Source organism: Salvia hispanica, chromosome 3 (assembly GCF_029641045.1).
Source record: "Salvia hispanica isolate PSC_SH4W2 chromosome 3, Shi_PSC_v1, whole genome shotgun sequence".
Lineage (NCBI taxonomy): Eukaryota > Viridiplantae > Streptophyta > Magnoliopsida > Lamiales > Lamiaceae > Salvia > Salvia hispanica.
Genome location: NC_142694.1, coordinates 6,503,236 through 6,523,713, shown reverse-complemented (window position 1 = coordinate 6,523,713; position 20,478 = coordinate 6,503,236). Strand labels below are relative to the sequence as shown.

The 20,478-nt window shown below is 33.8% G+C and overlaps 3 protein-coding genes and 1 pseudogene across 3 annotated transcripts; all 4 read right to left on the bottom strand.

Annotated features, from left to right (window-relative positions):
• Positions 1-755: 755 nt before the first annotated feature.
• On the bottom strand, positions 756-2,510 carry LOC148930030 (uncharacterized; annotated as a pseudogene).
• A 9,132-nt stretch (positions 2,511-11,642) lies between these two features.
• On the bottom strand, positions 11,643-12,150 carry SMP1 (seed maturation protein). Its single transcript, XM_048117391.2, has one exon. The coding sequence runs from the start codon at positions 12,083-12,085 to the stop codon at positions 11,837-11,839; it is 249 nt and encodes an 82-aa protein (XP_047973348.2). The 5' UTR covers positions 12,086-12,150; the 3' UTR covers positions 11,643-11,836.
• Positions 12,151-15,308: 3,158 nt separating this feature from the next.
• Positions 15,309-16,051, bottom strand: LOC125215372 (uncharacterized). The gene has a single exon (XM_048116772.2). The coding sequence runs from the start codon at positions 15,874-15,876 to the stop codon at positions 15,427-15,429; it is 450 nt and encodes a 149-aa protein (XP_047972729.1). The 5' UTR covers positions 15,877-16,051; the 3' UTR covers positions 15,309-15,426.
• Positions 16,052-19,650: 3,599 nt separating this feature from the next.
• LOC125216530 (histone H1-like) lies at positions 19,651-20,478 on the bottom strand. The gene is made up of 2 exons (XM_048118269.2): positions 20,327-20,478; positions 19,651-20,218 (listed from the first exon to the last, which is right to left on the bottom strand). The coding sequence occupies exons 1-2, from the start codon at positions 20,402-20,404 to the stop codon at positions 19,787-19,789; spliced, it is 510 nt and encodes a 169-aa protein (XP_047974226.1). The 5' UTR covers positions 20,405-20,478; the 3' UTR covers positions 19,651-19,786.

The following is a 20,478-nucleotide window of genomic DNA, read 5'->3' as shown; positions in this document are numbered from 1 at the left end:
CTACAGAAAACGGGAATGACAAATTGCCCCACAGAAGCACACGGGGCATTCCTCCCCGAAGATACTCACCAGACTGGAAGGGCCGCAAATCAAAATATTCTGTGGCAAATCTTACTCAGGGTCATCTTACCGAAATGGCTAGGGCATTTGAGGCTGCAATCTATGAAGAAGAAGAAATTCCACAATCCTTCGAGGAGGTAATGAAACACAAACATTGGAGAGAAGCCATGAAAAAGGAAATTGATGTCTTGATAAAGAATGACACATGGGAGAAGTGTTATCTACCTCCGGGAAAGAAGCTAGTTGGATGTCGTTGGATCTTCACCATTAAAAGACGAGCAGATGGTTCAATCGAGAGATACAAGGCAAGATTGGTAGCTAAGGGATATACTCAGGTATATGGAGTTGACTACGAAGAGACGTTCTCTCCTGTGGCCAAATTAAATACAGTAAGGGCACTCCTGTCTGTAGCTGCATGTAAAGAGTGGCCATTATATCAGTTCGATGTAACAAATGCCTTCCTTCATGGAGAACTGGAGAAAAATAAAGAAGTCTACATAGAAGTTCCCCCAGGGTTCTATGAAGAATTTGGGAAAGGGCAGGTATGCAGATTAAAAAAAACCCTTTATGGGTTAAAACAGTCTCCGAGAGTATGGTTTGGAAGATTTTGCCAGGCAATGTTCAAACATGGCGTCGAACAAAGCCACTCAGACCACAATCTATTCCTAAAGAATAGGAACGGAAAAATGACATGTCTAATCATATATGTTGACGATATGATCATAACGGGAGACGATGCCAAAGAGATCCAAAATCTGAAGGAAAATATGTTCATGGAGTTCGAAATGAAGGACCTTGGAGCATTGAAATACTTTCTAGGGATTGAAGTGCTAAGATCCAAACACGGGATATTCCTAAGGCAGAAGAAATATGTACTATTTGACATGTTAGCCGAAACAGGTGTACTGGACTGTAAGCCCGCTGAAACTCCAATGGTGCCCAACCATGGGTTAAAGATTGTGGATGGAGCTAAGCCTACTGAAAGATACCAACGGCTTGTAGGAAAACTTATCTATCTTTCTCATACTCGGCCAGACATCACATATGCGGTGGGTGTTGTTAGTCAATTCATGCATCAGCCTCAAGAAGATCATATGAATGTTGTCATGAGAACTGTCAGCTATTTAAAGAGAACAGCTAGTTATGGGGTTTTCTTAGAAAAGAAAGAAGATCTGGAAATTGATGGGTACACCGATGCTGATTGGGCAAGCAATCCAGTTGATAGAAAATCCACTGGAGGGTATTTTACTTTTGTTGGAGGTAACCTTGTCACTTGGAGAAGCAAGAAGCAGAAAGTCGTGGCACTATCAAGTGCAGAAGCCGAATTTCGAGGAATTCGGAGTGGCCTTATGGAGATACTTTGGCTTAGAAGATTGTTAACAGAAATTGGTTTTCCACCTACGTGGAAAAGCCAACTTTTTTGTGACAACAAAGCAGCAATAAGCATTTCAGAGAATCCTGTTCAGCATGACAGAACGAAACATGTCGAAGTTGATCGACATTTCATCAAAGAAAAACTCGAAAGCGGCATCATCCAATTTCCATTCGTTCGATCCGAGGAACAACTCGCAGACATACTGACCAAGGCGTTGTGCCCGAAAATCTTCAAAGAATTTCTTGGTAAGTTAAGTATCAGCGATACCGTTACTCAACTTGAGGGGGGTATTGGAAAAAGGAAGATGGTCGGCCACATTAATATAGGAGAGTTCCTAGACAGTTTAATACATGTAAAGTTCCTAGTAGAATATGTTTCCAATACTCATTTATTGGTGTAATTTACAAGACTCTAATTTCCCTATAAATACTAGGGAGATTAGCATATCAATACACACAACAATTATATCATAAATATCTCTCTACTTCTATCTTCAACATGGCTTACCAATCTTGTTATACCTCTCTCTCTATTACCATCTTTAAGATGAAGATACTACCTCAAAATTGGTTTTCATCCTAGTTATATAAAAAGTAAAACGATATTACAAAAATAAGAGTAAAGCAATATTTATCCTGAAAAGTAATCGATACATGGATACAAATAATAGCCGCTAAACATAATTCATCAGTTTGACTATTTTTAGAACCTGTCACATGGCCTGTATTATTATTAATTTCTAAAATCTAATTAAGTATTGTTACATGCGCTTCAAGCAAGCAACTTTCTTTCCCCTCCTTTGACTTCGTACATATTAAATTTGTCAAATAAAAATTAATTGGCCATGCATATGATCATTTTTTTTTCAAAATATGCTCTCTGTGAATTTTGACTTAGGCTATAGATATATGAAATCTAGGGTTTCCAAAACCAAATCAATGAGGAGCATATATTGTTTAAATTATATGATTGTCGTGTAAGAAACTCTCCTCTCCTCCTTTTGACCGTCGTACAAATTAATTTTTTAAGAAGAGTGAACCACGTAAATGGTACCTGATCTTTCACTTTCGTACATTAATAGTACCGATTTTTATTTTATATCGTTTTTGGTATCTCATGACAAAAATAACCCTAGGTACCAAAGATGTGATTTTTTTGTTATGAAGGATATTTTTGAAATTTTAATTAAATAAAACCAAATATGTGATTTTTTTTTCTTCTTTTTTTATTTCTTTTTTTCTTCTTTAGTTTATTCTTCATTCTTTTTTCTTCATTTTCTTCTTTATCTTCCTTTCTTCTTTCTTTTTTTTCCTTAGTTTATGTTTCTTCTTTTTTCTTTTCTCTTCTTTTTCTTCTTTCTTTTTAGTGTTTTATACATAAATCTAATTGCATTCATAATATAAATCAATAACAAAACACCTAATTAACTTAATTATTTTTAAAGTAATTAAATCAATTGAATATTTTTAATTAAATTATTTATACTCATTTTAGGGTTGAAACACCTAACTAAAAGTATTCAACTCTTTATTATTATGAATACAATTCACAATTTTAAATTTTGATTAAGACTATATTGATTATTTATTAATTTAATATAAAATAATTATTATTATTTAGTACTATTTTTTAGTATTATAACAATAATATTATTAGAATAATTAAATAAAATTATAACTATAATTATAATTAAATATATTTAAATTATATTAAAAATAATATAATTATAAATTATAACATCAAAATAATAATATTAATAATAATAGTATAAAGAGTGAGGAGAATGAGAGAATGTATTATAATATTACTTTTGGTACTAGTTTTGTCAATGCCAAAAATACCCTTTATGACACAAATGGAAAAATGAATTTGTTTAGAATCAAATACCAAAAATGTGATTATTGGGTACCAAAAACGATATAAAATAAAGATCAGATATCATTTATGTAATATCCCTAATTCGAAATTTGTATTATTATTATAAAAAGTAATACAAAGTATCGGATAATTTTAGAATAATCAATATAATTAGTTATCCGAGATTTTGTTTACAAATAAATATAATTGTATGTTACATGTATTTGTGTTATCTTAAATAGTAGTCATATATGCATGTGTAATAAATGTAAAGGTGTGCATGGAAGTATATTTTTGTGTGCATGCAAATATGTAATGATATAGAATTAACTTATATAATAAAAGGAGAGTGTTATATTGCTAACTCAATGCTTAATTGCTAACTACAATTCAATAATAGCCATTAGATATTTAAATAAAAGGCCTAGATTATTAACCACAAAATGTCAATACGATCAACAAAAAACGTCAATAAGGCTATATAATTAATTCCAATAAAAATCAATAGTGGTATTAATGTCAAGTTAGTTATAATTAACTTTTAAAAGAAATTCCAAAACTTTAAATTCATATAACATGTATCAAATTAAAGATAATTTTATAAGGATTCCAACGATATACTACATGCATATGTTCCGACGTCAAAATTTGAAAAAAATAATTTAGAATTTTCGTATTTTTCGAAAGCATTGTGTTGATATTTTCGAAACACTATATTGACATTTTCAAAGCATAGTGTTGATATTTTCGAAGCACTATATTGACATTTTCATCCAAAACCCTAATTTGGCGTTGTTTTTTTAATTTTTTTCGATTTAATTAATAAAAATGCAAATTACACATGGCAAATTGTAGACCACACATTTTTTAAAATCATATGGCCTTGAATTAGTTGTAGTTAGCAATTAAATGATGAGTTAGCAATTGATCACTCCCCTATAATAAAATATGTTAAATGCTTCTATATGCATATAATTGTACACACATGTGTATTTGCATGAAAAAGGTTAGTCACCCAATTTTATAAGTAGGTTTTATAATATACCTATACGTGTACATCATATAAAAACGTGTACACAATATTGGGTATTTCATGAAAAGCGTGAAAAATTATCACGGCCAATAAGTCGGTTAAACATATATATTGTATAGAATTATGTCTCATATATTGCAAGAGAAAGGAGAGGGAAAAAAGAAAAAGAAAAAGGAAAAGAAGGAGAATTGTAGAAAAAGAAATATATAGGAATCTGGCTCAAGAGGTAAAAGGTGAGGATCGATAATTAAATATGGAAAACATAATTAAAAGTGCAGTTAGATTATATTTTGTATCCAGGGTATAAATCATACTTTTAGTTGTATATGTGTTATATTGATGATCCCAATATGTTAGATTGGGGTGAATATTTTGATTACATGGTGGAATATGATATGGAAATATGATTGAATCAGGGATGTATTTATATATTTGATAGCATATGATGTGGATATGTGATTTGTGCGATGAATATGTTTAATATATGGTATTGAAATTATTCGGTAAAAAAATGACATAGATATATGATTAATGCAATGGATATAATTCTTTTACTTATGATTTGAAAGTATATGAATCATATGATTAAAGAGGATCTGTGACGGTCTTGCCCTGGATCTGGAATTACAGAGGGACCTATAAGAGTCCAAATACAGAGGGACCTATATGAGTCCAAATACAGAGGGACCTTCGGGTCATAGAGGAATCTCGGGCAGATACTAGACTTGATTTGTCACAGAATAATAAATTGATCAGAGAGGCATATGCATATGGAAATGAAATTATTTATGATATATGCTTTGTATTGTGTATGATTATATAATGAAGAGAGAGAGTAAAGTAAGAGAAAGGAAAAAGTAGAGGTGGTGTTGTTTTTATTTTTATGAATTTTGTTTATGGAACAGAAAGAATTTTTGTTTATTACAAATGTATACGTCAGAGGGTTGGGGTGTGACAATTTATGTGCGAAAGTGAAAGATAGGTACCGTTTACGTAGTTCACTCTTTTATTTAAATATATTGTTGGTATTCATTTGTTGGAAATTGAATTCGTTAAAAATTATAGTATGAAATTGTCTCAAATTAATTCAGTCATAAAATATTTGACAAGATTTATAAATCAAGATTAATTATCCTTTCCATTATTTAAAATTGAATACCCTCTTCAGTCCACAACTTTTAGAAGTGTATATGGCATTTACTTCACATTGCCGCTTTGTCAATATGGTGCAATATTTTTTATATCAATTTCAAATGTATAAATAGAGGCAAATGTTGTTTTATTCATTGGCTTCTTTTATGTTCAAAGAGATAAATATAAAATATAAATCGAAGTTTTAACTTTTAAAAATTTATGTACAATTATTTGTTAGAAACAGTATGTGATTTGTGTGGAAGATTGAGAGAGATTATTGGGAAAAGAAGAAGTATTATTCAATCCCTTTTGGAAGAAGATACAAGTGAGAAGACGAAACAATTATGCTAACTAAAACAAAAACAGAATAGTCTATTTTAGTCAACATCTGCTGATCCTACGGCTAAGATTATATCTCAATATTACTTGAGATCTAACGGTTGCTTCCAAGTAATGAATGAGATATTCAGCTTCTTTCTCATAAAACTCTTCCTCCAGCTAATGATCTGATCACATCTTCAGCTCAAAACAACAATCCTCCACCTTGATCGATCATTTGCTGTCAGAATCCAGTTTGCACAAGTTAATCAACTTCATGCAAGTTTCAAGCTTTCCCTTTTGCAGCGGCTTAGTTAACATATCAGCCGGATTTTCCGAGGTGTGGACCTTGAACACTTCAACCTCCTTTTCTTCGATCTTTTCTCTTATAAAATGCAACCGCACATCAATGTGCTTGCTCCTCTCGTGGTACACTTGATGTTTAGCCAAGCAAAGTGCGCTGTTATTGTCACAACCGATAGCCACAGTTTCCTGCTTCACATCAAAATCATTCAAGATCCCCTTCAACCAATAACTTTCCTTCACCGCTGCTGTAAGAGCCATGAACTCAGCTTCAGTTGTAGATAGTGCAACCACACTCTGCAGACTCGACTTCCAACTGACAACTGATCCATAAAGTGTAAACACATAACCTGACTGAGATCTGCGGTTGTCTATGTTACCTGCAAAATCTGAGTCAGAGAAACCTCTCAATGCATCTCCTTTATGCTGCTCATTTCCCTTGAACAGAATCCCACAATTTGCAGCACCCTTGAGATACCTTAGCAACCACTTCAAGGCAGACCAATGCTCCTTTCCATGGTTTGACATAAATCTGCTAGTTACTGACACTGCTTGAGCAATATCTGGCCGTGTGCTTATCATAGCATACATCACACTGCCAATAATATTTGCATAAGGAATTCTCTGCATCTCCTGTTCCTCAGCTGCATTCTTTGGACATTGTTCAACTGACAATTTGTAATGCTGACCCATAGGCATTCCAACTTCCTTTATGTCACTCATCTTGAACTTTGAGAGTATCCTAGAAACATAATCATATTGATTAAGCCATATATATCCCCTTTCTCTATCTCTGATTATTGTCATCCCCAGAATTCTCCTTGCTGGCCCAAGGTCTTTCATATCAAAAGCTGCACTCAGATCATCTTTAACTTTCTGTACTGCCTCCTTTGATATCCCAGCCACCAACATATCGTCTACATAAAGCAAAAGGTATGCCACAGCAGCTCCACCTTCTTTCTTAACATACACACACTCATCAAATTTTGATCTGGAAAAACCACTATTAAGCATATGCATATTAAACTTTCTATGCCACTGCCTACTTGCCTGCTTGAGCCCATATATGCTTCTCTTTAACAAGCATACTTTATCTTCATGCCCTGGTCTTGAGAAGCCCTCAGGTTGAGCCATATAGATGGTTTCCTCTAGGTCTCCATGTAGAAATGCAGTTTTAACATCTAACTGCTCTAACTCCCAATCTATCTTAGCCACAATTGCTAACAAGATTCTGATCGATGAATGCTTCACAACAGGTGAAAAAACCTCATTAAAATCCACACCTTGCTCTTGAGTGAAGCCTCGGGCAACAAGCCTAGCTTTAAATCTGACACTTTCAGCATTCTGACCTTCTATTTTCTTTTTGAACACCCACTTACAGCTCACTACCCTTCTGCCTGGAGCTCTTTCAACTAGAACCCAAGTACCATTTTTGAGCAATGATTCGATTTCCTCTATCATAGCCTTCATCCATTTGTCTTTCTCTTTAGATTGCATAGCCTCTTTGTATGATGAGGGCTCTGCAAAATCCACTTCTTCAGCCACAAATAGAGCAAAATAGAGCATCTCACAATCTGAAAACTTAGCTGGTGGTTTGGAGACTCTTCTGACTCTGTCTCTGGCCAACATGTAATCACTAAGATCCTCTGGTGCATCAGTCTGATGGCTAGGTGAGCTAACTGGTTTATCAGCTATTGTTTCCTGATGCTCCTTTTCAGATTCTTGAACCTCCACCTCAATTTCAGAGGCATTGCTCTCTCTTATAGGAACATTATTTGTTGACTTAAATGGCAGATCTTTCTCCCAGAAAATCACATCTCTATTTATCAACACCTTCTCATTTCCAGGTTCAATGCACCATAACCTATACCCCTTAACACCGGATTGATAGCCCAACATCACACATCTCAAAGCCCTTGCCTCTAATTTTCCTTGTTTGACATGCGCAAAGGCCTTGCAACCAAAAGTTCTCAATCTGGAATAATCAGCATGATTCCCATACCACAAGAAATCTGGTGTATTTCCATCAACACTGGAAGATGGACACTTATTTATTAGCCTTGCTGCAGTAGCTGCTGCCTCTGCCCAAAACCTTTTCTCCATTCCAGAAGCCAAGAGCATACACCTCACTCTCTCCATAATGGTCCTATTGGCCCTTTCAGCCACCCCATTTTGTTGGGGATTCAATGGGACAGTTCGATGCCTTTTAATCCCTTTAGTTTTGCAAAACTCATCGAACTCATTGGACAGGAACTCAAGTCCATTATCGGTCCTTAAGCATCTAAGCACACACCCCTTTTCCCTTTCAACCTCAGAACACCACTCCTTGAATTTACTGAAGGCCTGTGATTTATCTTTCAAAATGTATAACCAAATTTTCCTAGAGAAATCATCAATAACAGTCATGTAGTATCTTCCTCCCCCTACTGAGTTCTCTTGAGCCGGCCCCCATAAATCACTATGTGCGTAATCTAGAGGTTTTGTAGACGTGTGTTTACCTGTAGGGTAGGGCAATTTCTTGGATTTTCCCAAGACACATTCTTCACAAGGAGGCTGATCTTTAGTCTCAACTTCCTTGATCACACCCATTTTCACCAACTCCTTGATGCTGCCATCAGCTGGGTGACCAAGTCTCGTGTGCCATAATCTGAAATCATCCTCAGTCACAGAGTGTAGTTCATTTTGGCCCTTTACAGCAGAAGCCTTCATATAATAGAGACTGCCTTTTCTTTCTGCTTGCAGTAGTGTTTTCCCTCCTCTGCTAACAACCATCTTGCCCTGAGCAGTGACAATCATGCACCCTTTCTTATCAAGCACACCCAATGAAATCAGATTTCTTTTAACATCTGGGATATACCTTACTTCATTTAGAAGTCTTACACTCCCATCTTCTAACTTCATCCTCACGGTGCCTATCCCTTTTACACAGCAAACTTGGTCGTTGCCCAGGACCACAGAACCAACAGTCTCATAGATCTCCTCAAACCAGCCCAATGTAGAAGTCATGTGAAAACTAGCCCCTGAATCCATGATCCAGTGACCCCAATCACCACTTTCCATCACATTCAAGGCCTCAGGGATTTCATTATCCTCTATGCATTCTGCCGAATTAACAGCCTTACCTCCTTCATTAGCTTGCTTTCGTTTCCACGCAAAGCAATCTTTCTTCAAGTGCCCCGACTTCTTGCACCAGTGACACGAGCGTGTTTCTTTCTTGTCACTTGCCGAGCCCTTGCCATTTTCTTGATCCTTCTTCCCAAATTTTTTCTTGAATTTCTTTACACTCAAGCTCTCAGCCATGGAATCCCCTGCATTCATCCCTTCTTTCTGCAGTTCCTTGGCCCTCATAGCTGACTGAACTTCAAGAAGAGTGATCGATTTGTCACGACCATACAGAATCGCATCACGCATCTGATCATAAGACTTTGGGAGTGCATTCAATAGAAGAATCGCCTTGTCCTCATCTTCCAACGAAACGTCGATGTTTTCAAGGTCATCGATCGCCTTGTTGAAATCCTCCATCTGCTCCAATATTCCTTTCTCCTCCGTGAATCTGTAGGAATATAGTCGTTGCTTCATGAACAGACGATTTGCAAGCGATTTCGTCATATACAGATCCTCCAATTTCTTCAAGATGCTAGCCGCACTTTTTTCTTTCGACACCTCTCTCAACACTTTATCTCCTAGGCATAGCACAACAGCACTGTGAGCTTTTGCCTCAATTTCCTCCTTCTTTTGTCGACTTTTCTCGTCAAGAACCTCCTTCTCCTTCGCTTCATCGCTCTCGGATGCCAACGCCGATGAAAGCCCTTGTTGGATCAACATAGCTCGCATTTTCATCCTCCAAAGGCCGAAGTCGTTCTTGCCCGTGAATTTCTCAGCTTCGAAACGAGAAGCCATCTTTAATCGTGGATCCGATTCCGCAATTCGAACTCGATTAACCTTGCGTCGGCGATTTCCCTCGGACGGCGCCAATTGTTAGAAACAGTATGTGATTTGTGTGGAAGATTGAGAGAGATTATTGGGAAAAGAAGAAGTATTATTCAATCCCTTTTGGAAGAAGATACAAGTGAGAAGACGAAACAATTATGCTAACTAAAACAAAAACAGAATAGTCTATTTTAGTCAACATCTGCTGATCCTACGGCTAAGATTATATCTCAATATTACTTGAGATCTAACGGTTGCTTCCAAGTAATGAATGAGATATTCAGCTTCTTTCTCATAAAACTCTTCCTCCGGCTAATGATCTGATCACATCTTCAGCTCAAAACAACATTATTGATTATGTTTAAGGCATTAAAATTCAAATAAAATGAAGTGTTCATGAAAAAATATTATTCCTCGTTTTAGATATGATACTTATTTTTCTACTTAGAGATTAAATCGAATTAGAAGGTTTGTTACTTGGATAATGTGTTGCGTAAACGGCAATTACTTTTAGCAAATTGACTTATATCAAATTAGTAAGTAATAATTTATTATCTTCAAACACATGCATATGTGACGAGAAATTTCACTTCAATGAAAAGCCATAATTAAAAACTATGTAAAAATAAATTATCAAATATACATAATCTGCAAGACTCTTATCCTTTAACCAATAAATAGACATTCGAGATATTTTGAGTATATAGTACTCCACTATTCTAAATATACAAATAAATATATTATGAGTATATAAAAATCCATATGATAGGGGTATAAACATAATTTTTTTTGCATATTCTCATTTTTCATGTACCGGTAACTAGGAGTATAATTTTGTGGTTGTTTTGATGTTTCATTTATAACCTAGCTAAGTGCAATGTCCTACATTTGAATATGTTATTACAAAACGAAAATTTATCTAGCTATAATTAAGAAGAAGCATTGACTTCAATTTTCGCATTTGTTATTCATGAAAAATAATTTCATCATTGCTTTGTTAGGAATTTGTTTCATTTCTACTAAATCCATATTAGAATATCATCCTACATCACGAATATTATTACGTTAAAAAGGAATATTCGACTTTCGTATTTCTCAAGCTAGTATTATTTATTTCTCTTTTAATCTTCACTTGTGTGAGAAGTAGGTAATTGATGGTAGTAGTTAACAAATTCATGAATATAATATTTTAATAATAAAGTTATACTTCGCTTAATCAAGGGAACCAACTTGTGATTATTATATAATCATAGTCCATTTTTTTCCTTGATGGGGTCTCTAGTTAAATCATCTCATTAAAGCATGCCCTTCACTCATTTTTTAATTTGAAGGAACTGATAAAAATATTTTTTTCAAGGGAAATATAAACATTTTTAACATAACACAAATATTTATAATTTGATTTGTCTGTATAAATGTATACTAGGAATTTGTTCGGCAAAAACTACAGTATGATTTTTTATATGGGCTGGGCCAGCATTCATAGCCCAAAACTTTACTGGACTTAAACCGCAGATCACAAGATACAGAAATCCGTTCAATTTCTTCTGATTCATTTTTATAACCAACTCTTTTTTCTTATGTTAAAGTACTGAATTATTATCTTTTCCATTATACAAAAAATATGGATAATTAAAGAAGAAACAGTCACTAAAACTTGATGCATATATCAAATCAAATTGTAGCATGAAACAAAGTAGCTAAACCGAACCATTTTAGGCACTATAAAGTAGTGCAACATCTAATTGTACATATTATTAAGTGTAACAACTAACTATATAGTAGTATTTATTACTCATATAGATTTCATCAAAACATTTAATAATCTAAGAGCGATTCTCAGCTTGCCTCGGCACTCCACCTTGTCCTTGTGTTGTCTGAGAAGTGGATCGAGAATCGAGACGCTCCTGGTCTTGTATTTTACGAGCGCCGGGAAAAAGGTTGACGATTTCAGAATCGGCGATTTTCCCGGACTCGAGGGGCGTGCCTCCGACGTAGGCAACTCTAAGAGATTCGTCCGGCGATACTTTGGCCTGAGCTGTGCCGTATTTAATGTCGTCCTTGCTCTGCGCCATCGCTCTCACTATGTGTTTTTCAATAAGTTTTTTGGAGATGGAACTAATATATACACTAGTTGATGGAATTTAATTTAAGTACTTCATATTGGTATTTTATCACTTAGTGTAACGGTCGATGTGTGACGTGGCAACGAGTTTCGTTGGTGGAGCGACACGTAAGATGAAATTGTGACACGTGGCTGAAAAAATGTGCGAGGTATATATGATGATGTTAGATGTATATTGGAAAAAAGGTTTGTGTAAATCCATTTTTTCATTTGATGGAAAACTAAATAAGCAGTGCTATACTTTAGTATATTAAATGGGGCCAAGATATTTTTCTGTTATATACATCTTCAAGACCTATGGAGGCCCAATCAGTAATACTGAGGCTACACTGGAGTATAATTAATTGATGAAATGTTCTATTATTTGTATGGATTTATGTATGGATTTATTTTTATCATAACTACACTACATGCCTACACATATTTTATGACAAGAAGCTTGAAGCGCAAAATATATATGCTGATCTAATTATATTGTTGTTGAGTTTTTTTGAATTTTCAATGTTCTAATTAGTATATACAGTAGTAGTAGTAATTATTTTGACTGATTTTGCTTTTACTTGTAAATACATTGGAGTACGATTTATACAAATTATATTTTCTCTGATTTCTTACGTAGATGTCTTTTAGCTCGAGTGAAATTGAAATTATAATTTTCTTAAATTATCAAAAAAATAATTATGCGAATTAGTATTGTATAAATGGCACATCAATTGGTGAAATATTAAAAAGTTGTCTTTTTTGTTAATTTTTTTTCCTACGCCGGCCCTAAAGTGAATTTGCTATCATTTTGAATAAGAAATACTAACGTGGGTAAGACACAATTTGACTTGATCTGATTATTTTTAAGGCTTCGCAGTTTTTTATTCTCCTAAATTATTTGGAGTTATTATCCCATTTGTCCTAAGTATTGATGCTTTTGCATACAATCCAAACGCAACAACGACTTTTAACGCCATAAAACAAGATATACAATAGAAGAATCGTCTCTTCATTTCAAAGGCATCTTCCCATTTTATAGTATGTTTTATAATCGTGTAATATTTACAAAAATAAGTAATAGTAGAATAATACTTTAAGCTTAGAGCTCCCATAAACTATGGGATTTAGTTGTCAATTTTATTAGATGATCACAATTATACATAGTCAAACATATTGAAGAAAGCATACAGTATAAAATAAAATCTTATTGGCTGCAAGGGAATTGAACAATTAGTATAATATACTAGTATAAAATTATTGGTTACAAAGGAATTGAACAATTATTATTTAAAATAGTAGTACTATTAATTAGTATGATGTGGTTGAGATTGATACATCAAACTGCCCTAACATTATTAAAGACATCAATCTGCAAAAATTAATCTGTTTTCATATATAAACAGTACCCCACAATATATTGCCCCTTAATGCATTACTTTATTTACATTTTCCATGGCTCGTCGCATTTTTCACCAATAATATATTCTTTAATTATTACTCATCTTTATCTTTGCAAATGGACATATTATGATTAGAGAATGGTACCAATTAAAAATAGTGTTAATAAGAGTTGAACTGTTGACCATAGGATTTAGACAAGTAGTCAGAAGTACTTGTCCTAACCAAATTACCTAAGTATTCGGTGGCATTAAGCACGATTAATTTGATGTTGACACTTCCTACCTACACTAATTTTTAATCTTCATGATACTTAATTATCATCTTCTAATGACTAAACGCATTAATATTTTAATTCCTTTCCAACATCTATCAATCAACAAGTCGTTTACGCATTTTATTTTTGCTAAATGTTAAGTCATTGTCCATGTTATTGCTTCATACACTATCATTCGATTGCACAAGCCAAATACACGGAAACATAAGTGTTAACAATATAGTAGAAAAGATAGGCATTAATTTGTAATTTTGAATACAATTGGGATATATTTATGAGAACAATTTAAACATTATGAAATGTTCACTCATTCTGCATATAATATCTCGTTTTGACATGGTGTAGATACTTAAAATGTGAAAGAATATAATACTTTATGTGTTCATGAAATCAAAATAAATAGATAAACTGACCAACAAGACCTTATTCTATTACGGGCTCGTTCTAGTTGCAAGATTATATGTCAAAATTAAATATGTATTGTTTAGTTCATTAAATCAAATCTCACAATCATAGATGAACAATTATATGATAACGAGTCATAGTCATCTCTTCAAAAAAATAATCTCACTACTTAATTTTAATTAGATAATTATATGATAATAAATCATATCAACCAAACATACAAAATGAAACTGATGTCCCCGAATTTGATGTTGATTTGGCTAGACATCCATTCATAGTCATTGAAGTATCCAATTACTCACCTAAAAGCACACAACCAACTTTTGACAACATTAAATTAGCTCTTCCCTATCCATTCATATAAAAAATGGAAATAAAGGAGCCAAGAAGAAACCAATATAGGAGTGGTTGATTTCCCGGCAGATTGCGTACAATTACTGATATAGTACATATTTTGTGAAAACACAAGATAACATATATCTAAATTATGGAATCCTTGAAATATTTCATGTTGGAACATTTAATAGGTTCAAACTTTATAAATAATTTGGATTGACTAAACAAATTAGATAATCGTTTTAGTTGATGTGTGAGTGACATATACTTACTAATCATTTGTATTGACTAACATTATAGGAGAACCATTTTAATTTATTATTTTAATTTTATGTGTCACATTTCAATAGATCCGCAGCTGCTATTCTTACATGTATATTCGAGTGAATTACGCATACAGTAGCTATTTGTATTTAAGATAATTTCATATTTTTCTATGATTTACTATTATTTAAAGAAGACACATTCTCCTCCTTCAAAAAGAAAATGCATATTTTATCCCTACTTTATCTTTTCTTCGGCAATTTTATTTGGTTATTGATACCCTTTTTTAATCCAAAAGTTAAGACGAACTATTTGTCTTTAGCTGAAACAGTACAGAGAGATAATGGAGTACCACAATTAATCAAAAGCAGATTCCGTTGAGAGAGATCGAGAAGACGAACTGAAATTGAGATTTTTATTGATCTCAAGTTAAATCGGAAATCGAAATATACACTGCTGGAATCAGATTCCGTTGTCGTCGGAAAATAAATAATCAAATGAAACGAAAGTGTTAAAGATGAACTTGAACTTGAGATTATCATTTCTCAACTTAAATCGGAATAAAATATAGACATCACAGCTCGCGAAAAAAATTCACAGTAGAAATTACAAAAAAAAAGAGGAAAAAGTTACTGTCGAGAGGTAATTTTAGAGCCAATCCAGGCGGCGTCGCGAGGTACCAATTGCCCCTGCGCCATCACAATCGATTTGTAGATCTCGACAATCATCCTCTCGTCGTACTCCTTGATCGGCCGCGCACCGAATCCGGTCACGCCGTCGCCGGGGAATCCGCCGCCGAATCCGCTCCCGATCATCCTCGTGTTCGCGATCTTCATCATCATGCCGACGTACGCGTCCCGCAGCCCTAGCAGCAGCTTCTTCGGCGAAAATCGGAGCTTCAGCTTCAGCCGCGGCGTCAGCTTGATGCGCCACGACCTCCGCCGCGGCGCCGCGCCGGAATCGCCTAGCTCGATGACTCGCGTCTTCCGCTTGTGGCCGGCGCCGGCGATGCGCTGGTAGCCCTTGCGGCGCCAGTAGCCTCTGATTCCTCGGTAGACGGTGGCGGAAACGCCTTCCATTGGGTAATTGGATGAGGATTTGGTGTAGGTGTTGATTTAATGGAGGAAAATTGGGAATGCAAATGGAGTGTTGGAAACCATGTGTGTTTATATATATATATATAGAGAGAGAGATTTGGGAGAGTGAGATTCGTGAGTGATGAATAAAATAATGGGGGAAGGAAATGCAAAAGAGTGGTGAGTAATAAATGCTGCAAAAGGGTTTCTGTTTGGTTGAAGGCCGAAACTCAGTGGGGAAACTGCATCAAAATGTGATTCACATTAACGCCAAACAAACACAACGTACATATACGGTGTATATTGATGTACTAATGTACAGTCCCATGTAATGTAAAATATATTCATTTTATTCATCCGCGAATTGGAGTTCTAGTTTATTTATATCATAAATAATAGTACTAATAAGGTCTCACATTTCATATAAAATTAATACTGAGATACATATTCCACTAACTTTTTTACATTAACTGAGGGTATGAATTATGTATACATTATTAAAGATATTACACTATATATAAAATTTACATTACCGGTGTCCCGCAAGGACTATCATAAATAATAAGTACTCGAGGTCACATATTCCACCAACTTATTTATTCATTCATATCTTATTATAAAACTAATATATATGGATGAGATTCATAGTCTACTAACTTATGCAACTCACTTTTCATTACTTTTTAAAACCCGTGCTCATTCCAAATATAACTCCTATCATGGACGGAGGTAGTATGAGTTTATTACTAGAACTACCAAAAACATAAAGAGTAAGTACTTGATAGAGAGGTGAAAAAACAAAAACCAAACTATTCTCTAAATTGATTAATTATTCATGAAATTAAATCACACGAGATGTATTTTTACATATTTTTAAAGAGAATATATAATGTACTAAAAATAGTAGAGAGGCTATGTCGGTCTAGTTAATGGCAGTTAGGTTCAGTTTTTACCTATAGGCTATAGTAGTATAGTGCATATTGGTGATGTTGAATAGAGTAAATACATCATTAAAACGATAACTACGTGATAATCTTTATGCCTAACTTATTTAATACGTGGACAAGGGACTCAGTGATTATTTTGGTACTACTATGCAGTACGCATTATCAAACACGATTAAAAAAATTAAATTTGACTAGTCACTAGTACTTACGTCAAATAAATCATTATGTCCAATATAATAAATAGTAGTATTGGGATTTTATAGTGGGACGGGCTTCTTTAGAAATAGTTGCATTATAAATGATTGAAAAATTAGTTGAATCAATATCTGGCCTCAAAAAATATTATGTTATGCATATTGTTTAAATAAGCACGGAATACATAAAAGGTGTAATAGTGCCAATTTTGTTGTCATCGAATTCTGATTTTCTTTTAACGTAAAAAATGTGCCTCAATACATGTACTACTACTCCATTTATCTTTAAATTTATGCAGTTCGATGCTTATGTCAATTCAGATTCAGCCAAACGCACCCTTACATTATACTGGTTCATTATTCAACTAATTTTCATGTGTCAGTGTATATTTATGAAACCACACATGTAATGTCGAAATCGACACTATATACATTGAGCTTTGTGCGCTTGTTTGGCGACACTATACAATAATTATTTTATCATTTTTATTTATTTATCGTTAATTTGTGAAGTTAATTATGAAATGGATTATTTGCGTTGACATAAAAATAAAGTACTTCCTGCTAGTTAAAAACAAGATTTGTGCAAGAAAATCGTCAATTTTCGGTTGATGTAGTGCAATGCTCGTTCATGACAATGTGGAGTCAGATGCCAAGAACGCCAACTAAATCCTTGATTAAGTATATTCTACATAATATAAAACAAATACTACTATAAAAATATACTACTCCACTACTAATCTATTTGTATAATATCATGCACACATGGGCGTGTCGTGACTCGTGACAAAAGATGAATCTACGGAAAAGATATTAAACTTTATCTTATGCATCTGCATTGCCAACTCATTAACACAAAGCAACCTTGCTTAATTTTTCATTTTTTTTTTCTATTTCCATAAGCAGTATAGTATAAATAAAGAATAATGTTTTGCTTTTCGAACGGATGTTGTGATTCCGGAAAAAGAGCCAAGGCCCAAGACTATGACACGACTCCTCAATATGTAGTGGTTTCTTAAATTTAAATATATAAAATTATGTTCTAATTCATTTCTAAATACTACTACAAATATTCGACTGTTTGTTTATAAAGTTCTATCTGTGTCCCTAGTTATTATTATAAGATGGATAAAGAGACGTATATCATACGACACGAAATCATGTTGATTAGAGTAAATTTTATTTTCTGATTGAAATCCATTTTAAAAATATCAGTCATACAGGCGACATATATATAATACGGTGGTAATAATCACATAGGTAAGAAAAGGTTCCAATGTATTCACTTGTTTTTCTTATACCTATGCCAAAAAAATATACTCCACCTTTATAAATTTTCAAATACCTCTTAAATCCTAATGGAGTATAATTAAGTATTTATGAATGTTTCAGCTATCTCCGAAATAAACTGACGTATGTGTGCTATTAAAGTGTTAAGTGGTGGGGGTAACTCTTTAATCAAAAACATTGTAATAATAAAACAATGAATATTCTTTGCAAATACTTTAACTGAGACTTTTAGAAAAAAACAATGAATATTCTTTGCAAATACTTTAACTGAGACTTAAAAAAATAAAAAATAAAAAATAAAAAATAAATAAATTATTATTAATAATAATAATAATAATAATAATAATAATAATAATAAAAAATAAAAAATAAAAAAAAAACTTACGATATTCATCCCAAATCTTGGCTTACCAAAGTAGACTAGTATTAAATAAATGCTTCTTGTAAGTATTTGGACTTGGATCTTGTAATCGGCCCAACTTCTGAATCTATACAGATATATAGCCCATAGCAAAACTTACTTAGCGAATAGCTTGAATAATTTTTTTTGTAACTTAATTATCTTACACTAAAAAAGAACAAAAAATAGTACTCCCTCCGTCCCATAAAAGTTGAGACAAAACTTTTGGGCACGGAGATTAAGAATTTATATTAAATAAATAGGAGAGATGAAAAAAGTAGAAAAGATAAGAGAGAGTAAAGTAAATGATGGAATAAAATAAGAGTGATTTTTAGATGTTTTGTGACTTTTGTCTTTAGTTAAAAAAGGAAATGACTCAACTTTGTTGGGACGGACTAAAAAGGAATACGACTCAACTTTTATGGGACAAAGGGAGTATCCCTTTTCTTCGTCAGTATTACATTGATCCCTTCGTTACAAACAATAATTCCCACCATCTTTATCTTATTTATCTTCCATCGACTATGATACTCTCACCTAATTTTATCAAAATTCGTATAATTCCCAAATAAGGTTTACATGAGGAGAGTATTGCTTATAATATGAAAAAAATTTAGTGAACAAAATTTTAGGGCAACCATCTAATGGAATGCTAATAGATGCATGGTCATTTCTCATCTATCTTCTAAATTGAGAATTCATTGGAGTAGAATCATCATGAAGGAAAACACACGAATTCATTGAAGAGATGGGGACAGAATTTCAGATTGGAAAAATAGATTAAAAAATTAATTATAAGAGGTTGCTCAAGTATAGGGTTTTATAACCAAATACTCATGTTCAGATGGTAATTATTTTGAAAGTTTAAAGGTTAGTACTATAAGATTATTCTATTAATAATATAATTTGATAAGAAAACATACTCCTAATACTAATAATGCAGTAATAATACTAGTACTAATAACTTTATACTAGTAGAACATAATGTCATACTTAAAGAAGAGTCTCACACATAAACATCAACTCCTAAACTCATAACCATAATTAAACAGAAAAACACTAAATCAAACTTCAAATTAACTTCATTTCTTAGCTTTCTTTGCAGGCGGGCTGGAGCCGATTGTCCCACCGATTTTCCTCTTCGCCGGCGTCGCCTTCTTCATCTTCTCACCGCCGCTCCTCGCCTTGCTCTTCTTCTTCAATGCCTCCGGCGTCTTCACCTGGCTCAGCCTCTTCGTCTTCTTCGCTTTCTCCACATCTTTCTTCTCCTTGCTGCTCGCTTTCTCCGGAGCGGCTTTCGCGGTTTTCTTCGCCTTCTCCGCCGCGGATATCTTGTACGAGTTCTTCACCTTCACTAATTTGTCGGATTTCACGAGCCTCTTCAACTGAATCGAGAGATTTTTTTTGAAGTTTGGGGGAAGCTGCTTCGCGTAGTGTTCCTCCATCAATTTCGCGATCGCCGGCTGGCTTGAGCCGCTGCGATCCTTCATCTCGGTTATGGCTTCACTTATCATCTGAAATTTTACCAGAATTAGGGCTCAATTGAAGAATATACGATCAAAACTTAAAATTGTTCCAAAAATAAATTGAATTCGCTTTTTGTGATGGATAGTAATTAGCACCTGAAAGTAGGGCGGGTGGAGAGACGAATGGGAAGAATCGTCATTCTTCTTAGTTGGATCCTTCTTCGCATTCACCATTTTTTCCCCTTTAAGTGAAAGTTTCAATTTGCAGTTTTTGAGAATGAGATTGAGAGCTGTTTAAATGAACGTGA